The following is a 24,038-nucleotide window of genomic DNA, read 5'->3' on the forward strand; positions in this document are numbered from 1 at the left end:
GTGCTTTTATGGATCAAACTGTGGAAGCGAAACTCTGTCTAGGTCACAGTTTGTATTCTCATATATTATATAGTGTTATTTCACATTATTATAAACCTGGACTGATGAATATGTTCGATATTATCGAAATAATCAATACCAAAGAATTGCTAAAAAAAAAAATCTTAAGATACGGTAATCCCTCCATCTATCTAACAGACAGATCCTGAAAGAGAATGACATTTAATACGCCTAAAAAAGGCCAACATCAGACCAAGGGGTATGCGTCTTCAAAAGACAACATCAAAAAATAACCAAGGACAGGTCATCAATTGTAAGGTAAAGATTGTACCAAGTGTAAACTAATGTAAAAGTTACTAAATAAATTCACCCAAGAGATAGTTGAAAGTCACTTTGAACTTAAAAAAAAAAGTCTGTGTGTAAATCTATGATGGACAACAATACAATTAATATTAAATAACTAATAGAACATTTCTCTACACTCCATCACCTGACTGAGGTCAGTTGCAGTAAATGTTAGCTGAGCTGTTTCAGAGCCAGTGGGCTCTGCTGGTTGAGTGGTGAGAGAGAACTTTCACAGCTGCATCTGTAGCAGTGGTGAAAATTATGACAAATCCCTTTCTCTGCATGACCGTCACTTTGCACAGTCCCAGCAGCATTCGCAGGTGTTTAAATCATGTCTTTTCACCACTGACCATGTCAATAAATTCTCTGTAAACATGTGCCCTCTGGTTACAGATGTTTAGCACCAATGTTCCTGCTCAAATAGTCTTCGAACCGTCAATCTGCTGCTCTGACGGTTAGTTGCTAGTTCGTAGCAGTACTCTGTGCCTTTAACCAGAAGATGCAGCTGACTGAACCCATTTTGCATTCATCCTTTACTCCCCTCCTCTACACACCACTCCACTCTACTCTGCCTCCCTCCCTCTCCACTCCATTGCCCTACTCCCTCCTTTTTTTCTTCCCTTATCCCCAACCATGGCTGTCATCAGAATGCAGAGCCTATCTGGAGGACCTCACACAGAGTAATTATTAATAAAAGAAGATGACAAGCGAACATCCCTCCTGAATGCTAAGAGATGCCAACAGGGACTGTAGATGGTCACATTCTCGCTTTCAGAGATGCTGGACAAGGCCCAGATCCACTTTCCCATCCATCCCCTGTTCAAAGTCATTTACGGGAGAGGCCGGGGAATATGGAGGTCACATTTTGATATTTGTTTATGTGTGCACAGCATTTATAAATAGAGCTCGATACTTGTACACTCTAAATACCAGGGTTTCAAAGAACACCTACAGAAATACTTACTGAGAATTGCTCATGTTGAGGTCTTGGTGCTGCAAATGGATGCCCACAATAACTGGTCTAAAGTGTGAAATGTGATTTCACCACCGCAGAGACCTGGCTCCTACCACACCTACAAAACAGGGAAGTGAATGAGAAATACAGCAAATCATGTGGTCAAATGTTAAGTGATGGTATAAAGATATTATAAGAAAACAGTCCAGTACATTCAGATATTACATTTCAAACACATTTCTCTGGCCTTTAAAAAAAGTTAAATGCTTACATACAACTATATAATCTTTAGTATGAAATTACAAGTTTGACGGTAGTTCTTACACTTTTCTCAAAAGTGACCCATCTTTAGATTCTTCAGCTGTGCTCAACTATTTTCCTGGGGAGCACTAAAGTGTAATGGATTTTAAATCTCTGCTCCGCTCTGTGAATCAGGGGCTGAGGAACATCACACCTCTTGCATAGCAAGTACAGCAAGGATGCTCACTCTTTGTGCCACAGGATAGAGAGCCATTGATGGCCATGTCTGCTCTGTCAAAGCCCACTCCAGCTGCTTTGCAGGAAACAGGCAAGGCATGACGGACCAGAGAAGCCAACGTAATTCAACAAATTTCCCAAATGACAATGTCAGTTTTTGTCCAATATGTCAGTGCTGCAATTAAAAGTCAGTAAATGACAGTTCACAAATGCACTGATAATTTTAAATGTCCACATCTTAATTAATAAAACATTTGATGAACTCTGTAGAGCTACACAAATATGCAAAAGGAACCTGGAGACATAGAAGTATAGGACTCGAAATCCATAACATCAACTTAAACACTTCACCAAGAAATAGGCCAAAAGGCAGTTTTTGGTTCCAGGATGTGCAGGAAATCGCACACAGGACCCAAAGAATTCATTGAAGATATGTGAACACAGGGGCAAGTGTTTCTGGGAAAAGATAAATAACAGCACTTGTCTTCAAATGGCACAGTAAGGATCTGAAACCGATCCGTTGTGCTCTAATTTAGGTAGAAGCAGTTGTCAACCTAATCAAGATGCATTTGCAATCGTTATTCACCAAGTCCTGTAGCCATATAAGAATGTATGGTGCTCTCAACATCCCCACATTGTGATGAGAGGTCGCACAGATTCTATGTATCATTTTACTTCAATACACAGACTTGTCACAGGAACTAAGATTCACCAACCTTTTTGTTTTTTGGCTCTACATTGTGTAGCGTGGTCGTGACTCCTTTGCCCTCGCAGAGATGATGGTTATATCTCCCTCCTTGCTGCTCCTGTGGCTGCTGCTGCTGCTGATGGTGATGATCAGAGTGAGAATCTTGCTGTATGCAGGCTGCGATCCCACTCAAATTTGCCTTGGCCAAACACCCGTATCCTCTCACAGAAGACAGCGCACGACGACACGAACACCTACTCGGGAGTGAAAGCAGCATCCTTCAGACGACGGGGCTGTCAGTGGATCAGGCGGATAACGACATGTTCCGTTGATGCCATGATGTGCTGGCAGGCAGGGCTTCCCCCACACAGAGTCAGCGGGGAGTCCAGTCCATGTGCCGGATCTGAAAAGGACGGAGCACCGGGAGCTGTCTAGGTGCTGAAATCGGGATTTCAGCGGCGACTTGTGTCTCCAGCGGCGCAGCGAAGGCAGTGGAAACAGCAGATTTCTATTAAAACACAAACACACTGATACACACACGCGCGCACAGATAACATAACATCAATTGATAAAAATCATCCTCGCGGACTGATAAAAACCCAACGTCCCCTCTCTCCTTCTGCCACCCTGGAAGCGTCGACGAAGAAAAGCACTCTTGCTTCACTTCACCTCTTGAGCTTCACTTTTCCTCGCGATAACAACCCGTTCTCATTTAAAAAAAAAAATCTCCTCTAATCTTACTGTGACTTGCTAGTGGCTGTGTCGTTTGTTGTAACAGGCAGTAATGTATCTAAGGGCGGCATTACTGCAGTATAACCAAAGGCGATTGGCTGAAACGATGCCCCCGAAAAAGACCCCTGAAACAAAATCCAAAAGTTGAAGAAAAATGGCATATGTGCGTCGTCGGAGATATGACAATATATTTTGGTAGCATATATCCTCAATCTCCCTGCACAGAAGACCTGTGGACAATATATTTTATATATATATAATAATTAATATTTCATATATAATTAATATTTATTGATATATTGGCCAATAATATATTCTTCTATATATATATATATTGTTCAATAATATATTCTTCTATATTTACAAAAAGCTATGGGTTCTACCTGTTTTTAAAATGGCAGACAATTCATTTATAAAGTTCAACACAAACTTGTGTGTGTGAGCCTTTGGTTGATGCTCCTTTTATAACTAATCCTGCGACTCAAGTCTTTGCTGAAGCTGCTGCACTGTCAATTTAATGACCTTTTCAGTCACACCTCGCCTTTGTTCTCTTGTGTAGTTAGAATGTGTCACTGTCAGTCCGTTTGTTTTTGTTCCTGTCTCGTCATTATTCTTCCATCAAACATGTTTGAGAACTGTAATGTCAGACGGGACGGATTCAAACATTTTGGAGCATTGGACAAATAAAATGACATGTCCAGCCGATGAGTCACCTAACGGTTCGGAGAATTGAGCGCTAATATGTTTTCTGAATGAAGTGGTGCGACATGTTCTCACTCTGTTGACAAGGAAGTTCCCACGATTCCTCTCATTCCTCCTGTGCATACCTGACATTCACGTTCTTCTGTTCAAACCCTCTTCGACACCAGCAGTGTTTTCTTCTCCCAGACTCTACTTTGTCTCACCCTTTGACGCCCGTATCACCACTTTCCCAGCGGCTCTACATGGTTTTGGACCTAAGGCAGTTACTCCCTCAACAGCTGACGACACGTTGTGACAAACTACACACTTAAAATTACCCAGAACCGTTAGGTGCGTTAGAATCCTGGCGTTTCGCCCGCCATTTACAATGTGGACAAACTGCCATCACGACATTTTTTCTAGGCCATGGGAGGAGCACGCCCACGTCAGTTTCTGCACAGGTACAACAAAACGCCGTGGAGAGGTTTGGTTACAAATACTCACCTTCACTAACAACTAAAAGCCGAGATTTAGGGGAGAAGGTAAGGACTAATTTCTGTCTTATTACAAATAAAATACTGGCGTCTTTCTTAAAAGAACCTATTAGATGTAGTTCAGTTTATGTAATTAGGTTTAATGTGACTTTAACGTCTGACACACTTGATACGTCATTCTTTTCTTTCTTATAACTGGAATCTTTCTTCAACATTCAGGAAACAGCAAAAAAGAAAAACAAAATCCAAATGATGGCAGGTAAGAAAAAAAATGAAATTATACACATATATTTTAACTGATTAATTACATGTGTCAGATATGTAACAAATGTCCTATGGTTAGAGCACGGTGATCCTTGTAATGGGCAGGAAGCCACCTACTGTATGAACGGTGCAACCTGCTACAAAATACCTTCCATGAACACACTCTCCTGTGTGTAAGTTCACCCAGCGCTGAAATGAAAGCACATTCTATGTTGTAACACATCACAAGAGCTAAGAGCCGTCCTGTTTTGACTGGCACTCATGTCAAATCTTACTTCAGGTGCAACGACGATTTCAAAGGCAGCAGATGTGAACAGTTCGAGCTCCAGCTCCCGAGCAAGATCAGCAACTCAACAGAAGCGGGGTTAATCGCAGCCGTGGTCATCGTTACCCTGATCGCCTTGGTCATACTGGCTCTTCTTATCTACTACATACGGAAGTAAGAACATTATGATTGAAGTCAGACTGTTTTCCACATAGACAAGAGTGTGTCATTGTGTTTGAATGATATTTATATATACAATAGAGAGAAGCAACAGTAATCACCTGAAGACTTTAAATCCATTCGCCACTGCTTGTGTCCACACACAGGATGATGAAACTGAAGAAAGAGAGCAAACAGAGCAACCAGCAACAGTACTGGAAAGTGGCACCGAGGGTATAATCTGTACCAACTCTGTGAAATGATTAAGTAATTATACAGCATGACCACGACAGAACAGACAGAGGAGAACCGTTACTTAAGTTGAGGCATGTAAAGATATGACACGAATAATTAACAGCCTCCTGAGATTTAGAGCTTATCCTCTTTTATACACAAGTGTCACCCATTAAAACACACGAGTATAAATGGATGGGAATGAAAATAACTTTTAACACATATAACTAGATGAACTGTGTCGCTCCTGTTAGATCACATTTCAATCTTTGTGCTTTGACTTACAAAGCACAGTTGGACTATGAAAAAACAACTATTTTTCACATTTTAATCTGTGTAATTTATAATATATAAAATTATAACAACTCTTGTATTAGTTAACTTTCTGTACGTGTACTAAAGTAAATTATTTGTAACTGTGTAATCACATTTGTTAGGCGTTCTTTATGGGAACTGGGTGACCTTGACAAACACACACACACTCTTTAACACACATACTGGGTGACCTTGACAAACACACACACTCTTTAACACACGTCTGATTCCGGTTGATTAGTCATCCTTTTTCTGAACCTAATCTTTGATTTAAGATAAACTGTAAACCAAAAATATTTCTCGAGTTGAAATGAGAGAAACACTAGAAATTTCATATCTTAAAATGCTTGATCTGGTTTACCTATTACATTTAAAAACATACTGCGTCATACTTATTATCACATCAATAGCTTTAGTCAACGTCAAATGACGTCACTTAAACTTATTTAGATTTATTTGCTATTGTTCGTCTTGGCTCAAGTCTAGTGAAACGTTGTTTTATTTCAAACTACAGCACAAGTGCTCTGAAAAAGGCTATTAATTTAAATTAAAAAAAAGGTAAAAAGCCTCAGAAACTTTAGTATAAAAACAATATATGTACATGACGCATTTAATACCGTAGTTGATAGATGCACAACCTTGCTAATGGCCACTCCTGTTGGCAATATTAGGCCACTGCGTCATTCCGTTTTTCCAAACTATTTTAAGCGATGAGAAAATACGTACCGTAGTTCGGAAGTGTTCTCAAAGTTACCACGTGACATAGCAACCTCGGGGCTATCTCCTGTAGATTTACATAAAAATATAATTGAATTATGTAATACGCCTTTTAGTCCTCAAATACAAATAGGCTACACTCGATTTCTAATGAGACAGTGCTGTCCTTAGACATTTGGTGATGTCACAGGTCAGTGTTAGGTACACAATACGGCGAACTGCTTCCACCTAGTGGCAGAAACGCCTCACAGACATGGGATTTTAATATTCATTTATAAAAATAAACTTTAATCGATTTAATTTACCATCCGTGAGAAAAATGTATGAAATGTTCGTTGTAACACTGATTCGCTGAACACAAAAAGCTGCAGCAAAACTATGGGCGGATCACAAAGTTTACATAAAATATACTATGATAAAACTGTGCATATCTGTCAATATTTCACTCTTATGAACTGTTGGCTCTGTCAAACTCGTGGGCAATTTTTAGCGCCGTGGTATTGAGTCCCACTGACTGCATGTTGGTGATGATAGTGACCACAACTCCTTTTGGAAGGAGACAACTTTGATCTTTGTGCTGCACTATAGTTTCACTGGGTAATACAAGGAGGACACTGCTGGCCCCCACAGCGCCCCCTGTGTGTGACACATAGTGCCTGCGCTTCCTACACTGCCCATATTTCTGCAGTTTCTCTACCACAAGCCAGGCCTGGGCGTAGAGCCCGTCTTTATCCCAGCTGGCCTCCGTCTTGTCCACTGGTGTCCATAGTTCTATGGCAGTTTTAGGTTTAAGGAACCCAGGTAGCAGGTTCTCAGAGTTATTCAGCTGCGCCACCTGGTAGCTGTAGAGGAGGGCATTACCAAACAGCAGCAGGTCTCCCGCTGTGGAAAGGAAGCCGCCTCCTGCCCACTTGTAAGAGTTGTCAACATACGGGCAGTTGACGACTCGTCCTTTCTTGTTGAAATGATAATATCTATAGACAAAGAGAAGAATTCTACTGAGTGATGGCAAAACATTGATAAAGGGGAAATATATCAATAAATGATGAACTGACTTGAAAGTTAAATTAGATGTAAAGAGATGCCTGTAAATTAACTTATATTCATTCAGGTTTTTAAGTTGACATTTAAATGTTAGTTCTCTACACTATTTTATTTAGAAATAATTGAATTTATGACATATACCCCAAATGTAATGAAATAAATAAGCTGATATAAGCTTATTGCAGTTACATGTAGAAACACCTACATCAGAGCAAATAAGAACAAAAAAGAGAAGATATTGTTGAGTAGATTTCTTTCTCAAGTCCAAATAACAGCCTGAACTCATATTTTACTACATAAAATAACTTTTCATATAGGTAAAGTAAAAGCTATGTTAACTTGACAGTGGTGATGCAGATACCTGGCTCGGTGATAAATAATAGGGTCATTCTCATCAGGCACAGTGTGAATCATCCCCAGCTCTCGAAACATGTTCATCATGATGTCCAGGAAGTACTGACCAGCAGCTCGCTCCATGACAGCACTTAGCAGCGTGAAGGCGTGGGTTGAGTACAAAAAAGTAGTGCCTGTAAAAACAGAACGATAGTGATTTAGGAAAGAGCAATTTTTGAGGTTATAAAATTATATATTTTGTATTTTCACATTTTGTTTTAGCAAAGTAACGACTTAACCAGGTTTAAAAATGAGTGGGTCGTCCTTGAAAAGGTTCAAGGCCTGAGTGACGTTTTCAAAGTTGTCCTTCAAGTAGTATTCCTCATGCTCGAACTCCTTCTTCTTTTGAGGCTGAGAAGCTTCTTTGGTTTTGGCATTCTGCTCTGCTGCGAGTGAATCTTTGTTTTTCTCCTCTTTCTTTTCTTTAGATGGTAGTTTTAACAGTCTCTTGGCCTTCTCTTTGTCTTCTTTCACCTTTTTTGCATCCTTCTCGTAGTGTCGTATACCACTGAGGTGGGAGAGAATCATACGGGCAGTGATGGTGACCTGAAGGAGTTAACAAGCAAAGTGCATGAAAGCAGGTGGACGAACTAGAGCTGCAGAAATGTATTAATGTCAGTAAACTTACATCCTCTCCTTCAAATTGTTTCTGTGGGAACTCTGGGACGTATTTCTGGACTGGGACATCCAGATCCAGTTTCCCTTCTTCACACAGTCGAGCGGCAGCTGCTGATGTGAGGGGCTTACTAATGCTGGCGATTCTCATGACTGTTTCTGGGGTGCATGGAACACGGTTCTCCATATCAGCATAACCCATTCCTGCAATACATAAAGATTGGATTAAATAAAGGAAAGTCAGATTGAGTCAAAGTTGTGCAGTTTAATGCAATGTACTGAAATAAATGCTTCGCAATTGGTTTCCCTAGAAACCAGTTTCACCCTATTATTCAGTCTGTTTATCTGTGGATTAATGAATGGCAGAAACACAACAACATTTTTTTTGCCAGGAAGACCAGGAATGTTGGCAACTGGCAGCTGAAAGAACTTTTATCAGACTTTAATTTGTTTTAAAGCTAACGCTGGAACACACATTTTGATGTTGTATGAGCCAAACAACTTTTACAATGTAACGTCTGTGGTTACAAAATGGAGGCATAAAAGCATCAGGAGCACTTAACTGACTATCGCCAGACATTAAGACTTTAATCTACTTAACCAAGTAAATATTAGTTTATTTATTATGTAGGGCCTAATGAAAAGCAATTAGAGTAGCAAATGAAACATGAAATTACCACAGTTATTTTGTGGCTCATAAAGATCTTCACTGCAAAAGTACCAGATCAATATTAACCCTGAAGTCATCTCCTCTCCCGTCTGAACCATTTTAGCCATGAATGATTTTTCCAACGACGTGAATAAAGAAAGCTTTATTGGCAGCTTTGCCCTGTAGTGCCTTTTACCATCTGCTACTTTTAGAATATATATATGTATATTAATACACATATGCATACATGCACACACAATACGTAAATATTTCCTTTACTTTTTAGAGGTTCTTGTACAATAGTAATTGTTTTTCTCTGTCATGAGGCCAGAAAAGAATATTGTTATTTTTTTTAAGTTGTGTGCAAATGTTTTAAAAAGTCAAAAATGCCTCCTGTTAAATGTCACTTTACAGCAATGTATAAGCTGTGTAAATGAAAGCTAACTTATTTATTAATTTGTGAATTAACACAATTTTCTCAGGGAGAAATATGTAAAGCTTAACTTTGACATTTTTTGTAGGAATGGCTCGATAACTTGGAGTAACTGCCAATATCTATATTAATCCGATAATTTCTTTACTGCTGCGGGCTGCCGTTGCTGAGACGATAGCATCACTGATTATGACATGTTCCGCAAAGTAAAGTTTAGCATTTGGGCTTCGGTATCAGATCAGATGGGCTATAGTTGTTTTTTATATATATATATATATTTCAAGTAAACAAAATAAGTCATTAACACTAGGATAAAGTGTGATATGATGATTGAATAAAGACAGTAGTAACTTGCATCAAAGTATATTTCAGTGATGATGGCAGTGTGCAGTCAATTTAAAAAACCTTAAGCACCAACCTTCACACCAGACCTGAACCCCATCCACAGAGACCCCAACCACCAACCCAGGAGCTGCAACCTCAGCCTGACAGAAACAGAAGGGAGACATGGGGCACACACAGGTGAAGAAAGTTAGGAGGGGCTTTGTGTCAGTCACAAGACTTGTGGGCATTATAGATAAAAGTGCATACAGCAACTGTACATTAAGGAAAATAGTAAAATAAACCACACAATAACAATGGAACACAAGTAATTTGCACAGAGTAGCCACAATAGCTTAAAGCTAGCTCATAAAAGATCACTTAGCACAAAACCTGTGTACTTTAGATAGCATAGCTTAAAGAAAATACCTACACACTCTATACAGACATAAAGCACAGCAAAAAGGCAATACTTTGCCAAAAAATATAAGAAATAGCAATAGAATACCTCAAAGTTCCCCTGGAAATTGTTTAAAGGAAAATATTCACTGTTAAAGCAGTAAAAGTATGTCGATACATTCTCCCCATGCCAAAAATGTTAGCAGTGGTTATGTAACCACAAAAATGATGATAATGTTGTTTCATAAACTCAGATCGAAGACTGGTAATCGTAAGTTTGAGGCAAAAATATGACTGAAGTTTTCATTTATTTATTTATTTACTTTACTACAATGACAATGCACCATAAATTTACTCATAAAGCGAGAGAAATACACTGGGCATTTTAACTTCCCCTGCAGGGAAATAGATGAAGATACATTCCCTTATTTTATAAAGGTATTTCTGCATACTGAACCCATAGCGAGGAAAGTTATAAACGAAGTAAGCTACAAGTTACAAAACCATATAGAATTACATGGCTGGTCCTCTGTTTGGACTTTGGACTTGACCGCTGCAGGAGAAAGTCTGACGGCCATCATGTCCGAGGCCTACCTCTTCGCCTACCTTTATCCGCTCCAGAAGGTCTCTGCTGGCATTCACTGCAGACCTGTACCGATCAGTCCTCTGTGCTCCTTCATCATCACACCAACTGTACTTAAGTCCCACTGCTAACGCGACCCCCACACCAAGTCCACACATCCAAATCCTGCACTTTGGTACGGATTTATTCCACCATCCGTGGTCTGGTCTGGGACGCTGAATGAAAACACTCCGCTGCTGCTTTACGGTAGCCGTTAGTGTAAACTCCTGGACTGAGAGCAGGGAACACTTGGCTGTACATAAGCGCTTTGGCGAAAACAACCGCAACATTGTTGGACGCCGCACTGTTTTTGTTTTCCTGTACCAGCAGCGAACTGTTATAAGCCAATCGGCAGGAGGACTAGTCTCATTTTAAATACAGTCGACTGCGACAAACCGGAAGTTGTCAGACGCAGCATTAGCTTAGAGCTATGCCGTTCTGTTAAGCAGATACATTGATAATGCGACTGAAAACAGCAGCTTTTCTGCAACGGTTGACTTTTTACATTGGAAGGAACATCTAGACAATAGTGGTACATGATCACATGCAGTTGTACCATTCCAACGAGTTGGACAATATGTTCCACCACACAGCCCATATAATGAGATGAGGCTGTAACTTGTTTATTTCCGGTGTGTATCGATTCAGGCTAGATAAATCGAGGTATGATCAACCTCATCGTTGATCGATGTGGAAGGAACAATTATTATTATTACAAAGAACTACTGTTTACAAAATGTAAACAACAAAAGCATTTAGGCTTACTGGATAACATGATATTTTATAAATAAATAAATAAATATGTATGTCATCGTCAGTAACCAGCATTTTTTAATCTTCCACCACCAGGCTCATTTATAACACATATCCATATATGGCTAGTGTTCTCATTTTTTAATTTTGATTTTTTTTTGCCAGCAATTATTAGCTTTTGTGAAGAATTTGTTACATTTTACAATTCTACTTTCACAGAAACCACCAGACTGGTGTTGCAGCTCAGTGTTGTCACTTTAACAGAAATTTGCAAATATTCAAACTGGATTTAACCATCTTAAACAAAGTCAATGAGAGGCTCGTATGCTGCCTGTTTTTTTCTTCTTTTTTTTACAGGTTGTTAATGGAGCCATTGTTTATGAACTAAATAGAAAATAGTAGGTTTTGCAAACATGCAGACAAGGTTATGCAATGTTCACATTGATTTTGAAATTATTACAGATTAATGAAACTTGCACAAAAGTGCAAATATTATTGCTATTAAACATCTAACCAAACACACATTCATATAACATGTTTACAGGCTTTAACTGTAACGCAGCACAACACAAACACACACCATATAACATGTTTACAGGCTTTAACTGAATTAGTTAAAATACATTGACCTTATCTATACAAATAAACATGTCTAGCCCTCATGCCTTCTTTTATGCACGCAGCACAACACAAACACACATACTCACACCCAGACGTAGCCTTATCTCTTCACTGGTGCACCAAAGGACTTTGACAGAGGCCACAGCAGATCTTTTACTGCTGTTGAAATAGAGCTTGGCTTATGTTCAGAGAATCACTTTGTTCCCCGTAATTTCACCTCAGTTGTTCAGTACCCCAAACAATCAGTCAAAACTGAAGAGCTACAGAGTACCAATGCAACAGGAACCAGGTTAGAAAACTTTCAAAACGTGCTTTTATTTAATAGTAATAATTTGTACATTTCAGATGATAAACACTTGAAACATCTACATTAAAATATTGCTAAAACAATGCACAACCAGATGACTGTGATCATACTTTAGAGAGAAAGATGAACAGATGTGAACTATGTTTTTAAAGAAAACTAAGTCTATACTGTAATGCATTAGCATTTCAAAGTCATTGCATAAGAATACAGTAGCACCAGTACACATATTGACATGCAGGCCAATATAAAACCCCTAAAGGCATAAATGTTCTTTAAAAGCATAGTTCATCTTGCTGCATGGAAATGTGTGCATGATTTTGAGGTTTACTTTAAGTGCAAAAATTTCTTTGCTTTAACCCTTTGGCTTGTGCATTATCAGGTTTGAATGGAACGTACCAGAAATGCAGATATAGGAATCAATTTGTAACCAATGGCACCAGATAATTAGCCAAAAAAGAAACATAAAAAAGACAAGAGATAAAAAAATGGTTTGTAAAAACAACGCTGCATTGTAGGCTTCATCAAGGGGAAAAGTTAAGCGTTTCTTCCCTTTGGCTTTGCTTCTTGGTTGAGTTCTGCTGAAGGCAGGCTGGTGCAATAGGAAAAGCATCTGGCTGTTTGTTGGTCACCGCAGACACGGTACGACAGGAGGGGTTCACGGTAAGCAAGGTGCAAGTACAAAAAGCCAAAACCCCCAAAGTGTGTGTGTGTGTGTGTGCGTTGGGTGAGGATGGGGATGGGGAGTGTTGTATCAGACAACAAGCTTTCACAAATTATTCAGTTCCATTAGAGTCTGGTCCAGCATCTGGTGCATATCGAGGTTTTCTTCCTTAGCATGTGACAGTTTCTCTGTTAGAACATTAAATGGAAAAGTTTTAATTTCAAACAGACAACGACAGGAGAAAGCCAGTTAGTTAGCAGCAGTAATAAAACTTCCCAACTCTCGTAATCATGTCGCTAGGTTTAAATACTCAAAGGAAACCACAGTTCACAAGCTCAGTCAATGGTGTTAGTGCAACTGTTTAACAGGTTACACCACAGCAAACTTAACGAGCGTCAATTTGATTTCTTTTTAATCTGAAAGTTACTACATTTGGAAGTCCACTTCATTGCTGTGTCTGCAGTAATGTATATTTTTAGACGTGTTAACTCCCGTTTACCTTACAGGCAGGTTAACACTCACATGAACAAACAAAACACACGGCAGTCACATCATTCAATGCTCATTCAAGGTTCACATGTAAATCATTAGTGAGAAGGTATTTTACTTAAGCTTCAGAGAAAAAGTTATGAAAAGACAGGACAGAGAAGAAACAGTTGAGAGGAAGGAAAGAGCATTCAGGACCCTACCTTCATTTGAACAGTCCACCAAGTATTTATTTTAGCTTAGTCCACTACAGTAAATGTCTGAAATTAAATTATCCACAACGTATTGATGTTCAGGATATATGGAGAGGTATTTTGGGGGAAGCTATTTATTTTCTTCTTCTTTCTCCCTGATGCACATACCAGGACTACCAGGCCTCTGCAGGGTTTCCTTTTTCATTGTCATAATTACAGTACGTCTAAATGCTAAACTAATTTCAAATTAAACAATTTACTAGATTTCTTATAGGCTAGCAAAAAATATAAACAATTATTTTTAAAAAATTGTTAACGTCAATACATCATCTTATCGTCTTAGATAAAATGTTCATTATAATATATATTGCAGTTGGATCATGAAAAAATATTGTATATATATATGATATATTGTATTTGTATGCTATGTCATTAAATATGTCTGTCCAACATTACAGATGGACAAAACTGCTACTCAGAATACACTATTTTCCACTATGGGTTTATTTGGACAGAAGTTTCTCAGAAATGCTCGTCCTACATTTTCAATTAAATTAAAAAACCTCTTCGCTGCAAACTGTTTTCCGTCTGTCTTTTTTGGGCCTGACATGTGGAAATAAAAATGTAATAAAAAGACTCAGAACTTGTGACTGTATATTTATTCACATATATGACAGGATACTGTGGATCATACATAGCCCGTGGGTCAGAATCATTCATATCACTTTCATCCATTTTTTTTAATTTCACCAACCAAATGGGTCTCAACAAATCTCACATACTGCTCTGTCGTCTACCCCTAAACCCAGTCATTTGACTTCACCACATTCTTCCTGATAACAATCCAACAATAACTCCCTCCCACTCTCTCATCTTTCCATCCTGCCACAGCACCAAGTAATGAAAAGTTGTTGCATGCATAATTCCCAATCCTACGGAAAAGAGAACTTGGCTCAGCCTTCAGTCAGGCACCTAAAGATGCTTAAGAATTAAAGTGCATATGGCACTTCTGTGATATTCCTAATACCTCAGCGCAACAAAACGATATCTGATTTAAACAAACAAACAAAACAAAAATCTCTTGACCCACTAAAGCTACACCAGAAAGAACAGAATGAAGCTAAACTATTTTTGTCGAGCAACAAAATTCAAAAGAAATTTGTGAAACTTATTAGAGCCGCTTGAAAATAAATTAAATGAAAATCAAACAGAAACAAAAGAAGTGATGAGGACAGGACAGAGTAAAGAGATACAGCTTACATAGAAGGTAGGACGTTTATTTTTTTACACAACGCAGAAAGATTCTAGGATTCTGTACAAGAGATGGGATGCACTTAACGTTGACGTGAGGGTGAAAACATGAAGAGGAAAGGAAAGCAACGACAGAGAGGGAAAGGGAAGTGGAGAGCAGGCTGGAGACAGCAGACAGAATCTGCTCAGCCGGCGGGAGGCGTCTTTGATGAGGTGTAAACAATTTATCTGTGAGGGAGAGGAGAAGAAGGAGAGTGAACCTGGGGGGGGCAGTCATGGAGGGGGAGACCTGAGGAAACTCGAGACAAGCACCACATCACAACCAGAGCCGCAGGAGTCAGGGCATTGCACTACCAAACCCATAATTCACAATGGAAATGCATTGTGAGAGAGAACATGCTGACGAGCACAACTCCCTCTGCACAGAGACCGTTCAGTAACAGAGCATGGGAACAAGTCAGTCACAATCCCATCCACAGAGACGATAATTCGTTTGACAGGGAACAACAACAGAGTTCTGTTGACACTGTCTTTAATCAGACAGTGTCAACAGAACAAACGACGTGTCGGCAATTCAATCCATATTAGTGAAGACAAAATGCAACAACAATCACAGTGAGTGATCATAACTCAATGAAATGCTTTAACACTGTGACATTTCACTTGACCTTCTGCATGCGTGGCCTCCGAGGTCAAACACTAATGTGGAACATTCCCATGAATGTTTTGAACAATAAACAATTCCAAAAAAAAAAAAACACACAAACTCAGAGATTTAACATCTGATGTTTCAAATGAAAATGCAAAAAAACCCCAAAACAACCACCAAACAGATTCATGCTCTGTTTGTTCCATGCATCTGATCACATTAGTCCTGACTGCGTTGTTCAAAACACCGATAATACAAACAGCATACACTGCTAGTTGTATTACTTTAAATTCAGTCACACAGACAGGGAATGACACAATGTCTGTTTTGAGAAAAATGTGAGACTCTAGGACAGACCTCATACCCAGTGTTAGTTTATGCACAGATTTCAGATTATAAAACAGGAATTTTGAGGGTGAGTTAAAGGGGGGTGTCGGGGTATTCAGAGGGGTTGACATGAGCAGGCAGAACTTGTTGAAAATTACATGGAAGTCATGTCGTTGAGGGCGTGGTCCAGCTCCTCGCTGATGGCCTTGTACTTCAGTTTCTGAGAATACAACTCATCTATTGGTGGGCCGGGGGAGTAGTGGGAGTGTGGGGAGGTGCAGCGAAAGAGACCAAAGGTGGTCGGACAGGTACATGACAAGGAGGTGGAGAGGAAACACCCAGACGAAGGAGGAAGTGGTATGAAAAGAAAAATAAATGGAAAAGGGAGGAAAACAAAGTTAAGTCAGGAAAAAAAACAGGAATGAAAGTATGAAGAAAGGACAAACTCCACAGCTCACTCAGCCTCACTCACCAAGCTTCATATGTAACCATAATTAAAAAAGGCAACACTTTTTTTAATCTCTGAACAAACAGATTCAAAATGAAGTAAAATAATCTGTGGTCAGCCGAATAATGGCTGAAGAGGAGCCACGGTGGCTTCAACAGGAAATAAAGTAGATAAAGGGCGGAGCAAAGAAAGAGCTGCTGAAGAAGTTCACCCACAAACTCTTAGCATCATAATAGAAACTTTTTTTTCTAAATAATCAGAGGAGCATTCTGAGGTTAAGTCATACCTTCCAAGTCATCGATGGTCTTCTCCAGCTTGGCTACTGATCTCTCAGCAAACTCAGCACGGGTCTCAGCCTGTGGTGAGGAGACAGATTTATGAGTGAGGCCAAAGCTGCAGCATCTGTGACTCATAGAAAAGCCGCTCGGTTTGACTCAGTGTGCAATTCAAAATGAGGCCGATCTGAAACTTCACCTCCTTCAGTTTGTCGGTGAGGACCTTGATCTCCTCCTCGTACTTGTCCTCCTTCTGTGAGTACTGTGGGACAAGAGCAGAGATGGGTGTCAAACATGAGGCTCCAGAAGGCCTGCTGCTGATCAAGCAAACGCCGACTTTACAGACACATAACTCCAATGTAACAGCTGAAGCATTTAGACAACATTTACCTGGTGATGTGGTGATGCTTACCTTCTCGGCCTGTGCCTCCAGTGACTTCAGGTTGTTGGTCACAGTTTTCAACTCTTCCTCAAGCTCAGCGCATTTGCTGGCATTTTAAAGGAGAGGAGTAGGTGAAGGAGGAGAAGGAGAGTGATGAAGTGAGAAGCAGGAGGAGAGTAATACAGAGAGGGGGCAGAAAAGTAAAAAAAAAGAACTCTGAAACTTCAATAATGAGAAAAACCTAAGTGACCTAAACAAGAAAGGAGTAAGACTCTTGACTCCACACTAAAAGTAGTTTGGGTTAAAGACTAGTAGCTGACACATGCTGTCAAAGTGAAACGCCGTGCTCTCACTCAGTGACGGTGTTATTCTCACAGTCCCTGCTGGGTCAGATACATGAAGGAGTGGGTGACCCAAAGTTAAAGGAGAATGAAAGAGGGAAGGAAAAAGCAGAGCAAGCAAAGGAGAGCAAGCGACACGACGGAGTGAAAACAGCCGCCCTTAGAAACTCAGTGTGTGTGTGTGTGTGTATGCACATGTGTGTGTGTTAGTTTCCTCTTTTTAGTACCTGTGTCACTGAAGAGTATAGTGATTTCATGCTTTGCTCCGTAACCCTTAGTTCTTCCTCCAATCTCCGAGCGTTTCTGTTAGTGGGTGTGACGTGCGTGCGCAAGACGAGACCATTCAAAACCGTGAAGGAGCATGCAAATAGTAAGGACACACAGTGAGGACACAGGGCACAGAGTTAAAATGGATGACACGACCTGCACTAGTGGTAGCATTAGTGAGGGAACGCTAACGCTCTTCGGTGGTTGTTAGAATAAAAAATGCAGGTGAGAGACTGTACCTTTCTGACAGCTCAGCACGCTCCTCTGTGCGCTCCAGGTCACCCTCAATGATGACCAGTTTACGAGCCACCTTCACACAGAGCACAGCAAAATGTCACAACGCGAACACTACAATAGTGTATTTGTATTTTTTAATATAGTTTTTTCCACCAGAGTCTGGACAACTCACCTCCTCATACTTGCGGTCAGCCTCCTCAGCGATGTGTTTGGCCTCTTTGAGCTGGATCTCCTGGATCTCCATCTTCTCCTCATCCTTCATGGCTCTGTTCTCAATGACCTTCATGCCTCTGTGATTGGGAGAGAAAGGGGCATAAAGAGGTGTTAAGACTGATCAGGTACTCATTTCTTTGTACTACTGACTGCTGAGAACCTTCACATCTTCACTGAAGACTAAAAAGTACTTTGACTGTGACCTGGAGCAGGAACATCATTAAGAACCCGTGCAGCTCTGCGGCACACAGACTCTGCTTGTGTACCGCACAAAGGGATGTGAACACAGGGACATCTTTGTGCACTGCCTCCACCTGCTCTTTTCAACGCGACCGAGTGACAAACCCACCTCTCGCTCTCGTCGGCAGCCTTCTCAGCCTCCTCCAGCTTGGTCAGGGCAGTAGCCAGACGCTCCTGAGCACGATCCAACTCCTCCTCAACCAGCTGGATACGTCTGTTAAGGGAAGCGACATCTGCCTCAGCCTGGAGAGAGAAGAGGAAAATAACGTCAGGATCACAACTTTCACAGACAACCTGGAACAAAAACACATGTGCAGATTTACACATCAGCCCAAAAAAGTATTTTATAGGTGGGAGTAAATTTCCAGTTTATACCTGATGGGTATTTATATGCATTCAGTAGGTATAGTCACAGGTTGCTCTGCAGGATTTCTGTCACCTGTTTAACAGAACACTCCCAGGAGGCTCCTAACTGTGTATAGTGATAACAATGGCCCGAGCCGACAGGTTAGAATTCCCTGCCTCATTACAAAGCTCTGGAGAGAACATTAATAAGAATCACCTGACCTGAGGCATTTACACTGGAAGCCACGGCTCACACAACAGGCTAGTCATTCAATCATAAAGAACGTCTCTATGTGGGTTGCACTAATGTCTAACTGCTCACGTTTGTCACACAGAGGTTGATTTTTTTGAGGTTTGGTCTTTAAGGCCCGTATTGAGTTGAGCTTCAGGCACTAATGCAGGCTGACAACAGAACACAGCTACAATCAGTCTGACTGACTCACAGGCTCCTTACCAACTGTTGTAAATTAAAAACCAAAGTACACTGTTAGGTGTGAGGTCTTATGATAAGGCATTTTTAATCTCTAAACTGAATTAGAGATTAGAACGTGATATCTTAGTGGAAATATATTTGATCATACAATAAACTGGATGTGTTTAACATTTAAAAAATTGAGATTATACCATGAAAATGAAAACTAAAGAAAATATAAATAATCTGAAACGCCCTGGTCAAGGCAGTTTGATGATGGTGATGTAGGAAGTCCTCTCCATCCACCATCTCCATTTTCACATTCATAGAGTTAGAGTGAAGTCACTGTAGCTGCAACAACCTGTTAGCCTTATATGGGCAAAGTCAACGAGCAGACTGACACCTTCAAACATTACCACACTTTACTCGCCACTTCCTGGTTGGTATCTACAAAAATACTATTTTCAACTGTCAAATGCAATGTGTGCAGCCACACAACAAAAGAGGAACTTGCTGCTACTGCACGTGTGACCGGACCGTTATAAAACCTTGGGCGTCGCTCAGAGAAAGATGAACGACTCTGAAAAGGGGAAAGAATAAGGGAACTGAAAGACACGCGAGTGTAGCGTGGTCGCTGGGCTGCTGAGAGCTGAAGGCATCAGAGGCCTAACGTTACTAATCAAAGACTCTCAGAGCCCGGGAGCAGCAGCCTCTCAGAGCCGTTTGCACTAAGATTACTTTGAAGAGGCTGCGCCCCGTGCCAAAAACATAACTCAGCACTGGAGCGTGCCAAAACATTACAAAACAAAACGCTCTTTAATACAAAACCTAAACCGAGAAGACGATGCAACAAAAGAACGCAAGCAGTGATGGTGATGAGGTGTACCTAGTCACTGAGCAGCTGGCGTACGTTAACATGCTTACTTGATCCCTGGCTTTTCTCTCCGCAAGCAACTCCTTCTGTATTCGTTCGGCTCTGTCCTCTGCAGCGTCAACCTGCTCCTGCAACGACTTAATCCTCCGTTTCACTGCGTCAAGAGACGTAACGCCGGCCATTCTTTGCTCTAGAACTATGGGGTTCGAAAAACAGCTAATGTGACTTCGTGCTGAAGCAGCACTGGTTTCCGAGAATCTGACAAGCGGCGCGGTGACGTCCTGAACGCTGCGTGAAGATAGAAGCGCGGTCTGTGCGCGAGCTTTCTGGAGACGCGCTCTGGAAATGCCTGATTTCAGTCCAGGAAATGCATCGTTTAACATCCAGTGTAACTACCCTGGGAACATATGTTGGTGCTTGACATATGCATATATTTAAAAATGCACTAAAATGCATTTTCTAATGAATATGAACGTAATTTTAACAGCAGGAAGAGAACAGATAATTAATTCGTCATCATTATTATGGTGAAGTGACGGGGCGACAGCGCCCTCTGCGGGCCAAAAGTCCGAAATACACCTGAGAAAAAAGCTGTCTACTGTTGAAAAGCTACATTTATTATTATTATTATTATTATTATTATTATTATTATTGTTGTTGTTCTTATTATTAATAGTAGTAGTAGTAGTAATTTATTTATTTTTCTTTCTTTTCTTATTTACATTTAACTGAGCAGCTGATAATTCCCTGTAATTGTAAATTTGTAAATTTGTTTATTTTTAAAATTTCTTTATATTTTGTCCCATGTTAACCTCTGACCTTTAGATGCTGCCATGTGCAAAGTTCCTCTGTGTAGGATTACTAACATCAGATCCAATCTACATGTATTTCTAAGCAACGTTTTTAACAGACTGATGAAAACAACATATTTTTGTAAAGTTACTTATTCACATCAGCCTTGCTAAAAAATTGCCCTTTAAACTAAAAGTTTTAAACTCTGCTACAGTGTTGTGTCACCAACAAAAGAAAAGAAAAAAAAGTTTCCTCCTTACTGGCTAAGAACGGGGTCAGCATTAAAAGTTATAGATTGAGTTAAAGTCCTGCACTTTCACCCTGAAGGAATTCAATTAAAGCATGACTGCAGTGTGGTTTGCTCAGGGAATGTTGATGAGCCACACTGTAAACTGATTCCTGTCTTTGACCTTTGAGAGCAGCCATCTCTGTCTGCTTTAGTTGAACTTGCCCCTGACCACAGGGTCACTAACAGAGGCTGTTTGTCACAAGAAAAGGTTTGTGACAACTAATGGTGTGTTCTGTATCCAGCAGGTCACGGCCCATAAATGCCTCAGGTCTGAATTCCTTACATAGTTTTCCTATCAAATCAATCTGATTTTTTTTTTTTTTTTGGAAATTCTGAAAAAAAGTGTTAAAAAGTATCTTTAAAAGAACATCCCCATGTTGGTTGGATGAGCTAAATGTGTTTTTTAAATCAGAAGGCTGCCTGAGGCATTTTGCTGGGAACCAGTGTTTTTTTTCCCCTTCGTAAGCAAGGAGCAGCAGCCGCCGCAGATGTGAGCTCTATCTTGACCATATAAAGCAGTGGGCTATATTTATCCAGCTGCTTGCTGTCATTGCTCTTGTGAAGACTGTACATTACACCACTGCAGTCCTTGGTCTAAAATATACTCTACCAGCAAGGGAGAACTCCTTCAGGTCAAAAAAACATGTAATTACCATACAGAATAAGTGAGCTATTTAAAACATGTTTTAGTCAAATGGCCAATCTGACTTTAGGGCTGACTTGTAAGTGTTTCTGCACATGAATTTTCACAGAAATAAGTAACAGTTCCACTACACATGAACACAAGAACTTATTTGGAGTTTGTGGGTGGAATCTAAGAATGATGAAATTCTAGCCCAAAATAAATAAATAAATAAATAATGCAATAAGATGAAGGCTAATTTCTCTGCTACTGAACTGTCACTTGACACATTTACAGTGGTGATGAGAAAGTGAAGGTATGCAGGAATAGTGCTGCTGTAGTGCAGGACTGGTGCAGTTGTGAATCCCTCCGTTTACTTACATCGGTAGCTTTCTTCTCAGCCAGCTCAAGTTTCTCCTGGGCATCTTTAAGAGCCTCGGAGTACTTGTCCAGTTCATCCTCAGTTCCCTTGAGCTTCTTCTGCAGAGCTACCAAATCGTCCTCAAGCTGAGGCAGGTTTCAGTGCAGCGCAAGTTTCAGAGGTGATCAGCAGAGGGAGGAGTGGGGAGCGTGAGTGCGCACAGGGGGCGCAGCAGCGTGGACAGATGGAACAGCAGTGGACAGGAGAAGACAGGACAGGGACAGAGGAAAGAAGAAGAGAGGAGACAAAGTTAGGGGAGTCCATGCAGATCAGAACCAGATACCTTCGTGGCCGTCTCCTCCGCGCCCAGCAGTTTTTCTTCAGCAGTTTGGAACTCCTCAAACACTTTGTCTCTTTCGTCCTCAGTTACGCGCAATTTCTTTTCCAATTCTCTCATTTCGTCCTCTAACTTCACATGCATTAAAACAATACATCATTATACAGAAGAGAAACCAACGTATTAAATCAACAATACACATGCAATCATCCATTAATTTATCATTACTATGAAATAACTTTTAGGGCTGTATTTACAGCATCACCTATGGCCAAAACATCTGAGAGGAGAAATTAAAACATCCAAGATCCAATCTTAATTAAATCCTTATTTGGGATTATCCGCCAGAGTAATTAATCCGTATTTAGGACGCAGTCCAATAAAGTAATCCTGTTTTTTTCTACGGATCATTGAGATGCTCCACAAAAGAGATGGGAGAAGAAAAAAAAACTATAATCAGCCGACCTGTTTGCTTCTGTCCTCTGCTGCTTTCTTGTCTGACTCGGCCTGCTCAGCTCTGTCCAAGGCATTCTCCTTGTCGAGCTTGAGCATCTGCATCTTCTTCTTGATGGCATCCATGGCTGCTTATTGATACTCGCCGGCACCGACACGTCCAAATGAAAAAGCAGGGAGAGACTGGGAGCGAGGGGCTTGGGGCGTCTGTGCCTAACTGAACGCTAAGCTGGAGTACGGGCTCTGCCTGACTGTGCCCTGTCAAATATGTACTTTCAAGGGGGCCTGACTGGATTCCTTTGGACATCCAATACTTTTTTGGAGGAGGCGTGTGTGTGTGGCCGGGCGTTTTTTTAAGGAACTGCTCAGTGATTGGTCGCTCCCAGACATTTGACTTTTGATACGCCTTTATAGGGGTTGTGATGGACAAGAGGGCAGATCCCTGGGAAAGTAACAGAAGCCATATAACTGTGAGGATGCACATGGACACCATTCCTAAACAACATTAAATCTCTGCATGACACCCGTGTGGAGTTTGCTTTAGCAGTGCAGCAGCTGATTGAAAACCAGTATGGGTGACTTTGAACTTTTGGGCCAGTTTCCTTTTTGGTGAATCCAGCCACCTGTAGTGTGTGCGTGCGCGCGCGTGTTTGGGTGAATGAGTGATAACAAGTTCCTGTGGGAAAGGCTGTAGTGGCCATTGTGATAAGAAATGCTCTCTGTAAGCCATGGAAGCCCTAGAGGCATTGTTTGCACGCTGATGGGCTCTAGACAGGGAAGTGTTTACCTGATAAAGTATCAGATACCCCTCCCTGTAAACTGTTGATGTGTCACTGAGTTGTGGCACCACATTAGCAGCAACAAACAAGAGGGATTATGGGGTTTATAGCTGAATTAATCCACTAAACCACTGCTGCAAATCTAAAGAAAAAAAAAAGAAGCTTTTTTTCCATGTTTCAGAAATTATAAAATACATTATATTTTACATTATATTATTTCCATAATATGGTTACAAATGCCTCTAATAGACTGAATGGTTTATAAATACTTTGTTTTATTTTAGACTGTTAATAAAGTGCAGTGCGACTTAAATGCTAAG

At 40.5% G+C, this 24,038-nt stretch overlaps 3 protein-coding genes across 24 annotated transcripts in view; 1 reads left to right on the forward strand and 2 right to left on the reverse strand.

The window, feature by feature from the left end:
• The window catches only part of tmem266 (transmembrane protein 266), a 35,646-nt gene extending 24,237 nt beyond the window's left edge, over positions 1-11,409 (reverse strand). Inside the window, exons 1-9 of one of the 8 annotated variants that reach the window (XR_003049867.1) lie at positions 10,775-11,409; positions 9,879-9,945; positions 8,392-8,582; positions 8,003-8,309; positions 7,732-7,897; positions 5,801-7,300; positions 5,183-5,756; positions 4,912-5,063; positions 2,501-4,825 (exon numbers count right to left, since the gene is read on the reverse strand). Coding sequence is in view for 6 of the 8 variants with exons in the window: in XM_025056172.1 (XP_024911940.1) it covers positions 1,310-1,323 (14 nt within the window). In the remaining 2 variants the exon portion in view is untranslated. Of the gene's footprint in view, positions 1-1,309; positions 1,419-2,493; positions 4,826-4,911; positions 5,064-5,182; positions 5,757-5,800; positions 7,301-7,731; positions 7,898-8,002; positions 8,310-8,391; positions 8,583-9,878; positions 9,946-10,774 lie in introns of those variants that run through there. The other 7 variants (XR_003049868.1, XM_025056172.1, XM_025056171.1 and 4 more) reach the window with 7 other exon arrangements.
• nrg4 (neuregulin 4) lies at positions 4,292-5,367 on the forward strand. Its single transcript, XM_008311803.3, has 5 exons — positions 4,292-4,420; positions 4,592-4,631; positions 4,716-4,809; positions 4,917-5,075; positions 5,228-5,367. The coding sequence occupies exons 2-5, from the start codon at positions 4,622-4,624 to the stop codon at positions 5,298-5,300; spliced, it is 336 nt and encodes a 111-aa protein (XP_008310025.1). The 5' UTR covers positions 4,292-4,420; positions 4,592-4,621; the 3' UTR covers positions 5,301-5,367.
• Positions 11,410-12,466: 1,057 nt separating the features above from the next.
• tpm1 (tropomyosin 1 (alpha)) lies at positions 12,467-23,219 on the reverse strand. 15 transcript variants are annotated; one of them, XM_025056176.1, is made up of 10 exons: positions 22,952-23,217; positions 22,170-22,295; positions 18,564-18,697; positions 18,174-18,291; positions 18,004-18,074; positions 17,725-17,800; positions 16,974-17,036; positions 16,786-16,855; positions 16,210-16,288; positions 14,469-15,303 (listed from the first exon to the last, which is right to left on the reverse strand). In XM_025056176.1, the coding sequence occupies exons 1-10, from the start codon at positions 23,063-23,065 to the stop codon at positions 15,300-15,302; spliced, it is 855 nt and encodes a 284-aa protein (XP_024911944.1). In that variant the 5' UTR covers positions 23,066-23,217; the 3' UTR covers positions 14,469-15,299. The 15 variants fall into 15 exon arrangements, with proteins under 15 accessions (XP_008310021.1, XP_008310022.1, XP_008310017.1 ...); XM_008311792.2 differs by lacking the exon at positions 17,725-17,800 and adding an exon at positions 17,187-17,262 and having other exon boundaries at positions 22,952-23,213; XM_008311793.2 differs by lacking the exons at positions 17,725-17,800; positions 22,170-22,295 and adding exons at positions 17,187-17,262; positions 22,493-22,618 and having other exon boundaries at positions 22,952-23,213.
• Positions 23,220-24,038: the final 819 nt, after the last annotated feature.

This window comes from Cynoglossus semilaevis, chromosome 6, assembly GCF_000523025.1.
Source record: "Cynoglossus semilaevis isolate Cse_v1.0 chromosome 6, Cse_v1.0, whole genome shotgun sequence".
NCBI lineage: Eukaryota > Metazoa > Chordata > Actinopteri > Pleuronectiformes > Cynoglossidae > Cynoglossus > Cynoglossus semilaevis.

Coding starts and splice junctions, on each gene's coding strand:
- tpm1 (XM_008311799.3), bottom strand. CDS start 23,065: ATGGATGCCATCAAGAAGAAGATGCAGATGCTCAAGCTCGACAAGGAG. Junction 18,292..18,563: donor GCTGCCGACGAGAGCGAGAG/GTGGGTTTGTCA, acceptor TCCCAATCACAG/AGGCATGAAGGTCATTGAGA. Junction 18,075..18,173: donor CTGACCGCAAGTATGAGGAG/GTGAGTTGTCCA, acceptor CTCTGTGTGAAG/GTGGCTCGTAAACTGGTCAT.
- nrg4 (XM_008311803.3), top strand. Junction 4,810..4,916: donor ATGAACACACTCTCCTGTGT/GTAAGTTCACCC, acceptor ATCTTACTTCAG/GTGCAACGACGATTTCAAAG. Junction 5,076..5,227: donor CTTATCTACTACATACGGAA/GTAAGAACATTA, acceptor GTCCACACACAG/GATGATGAAACTGAAGAAAG.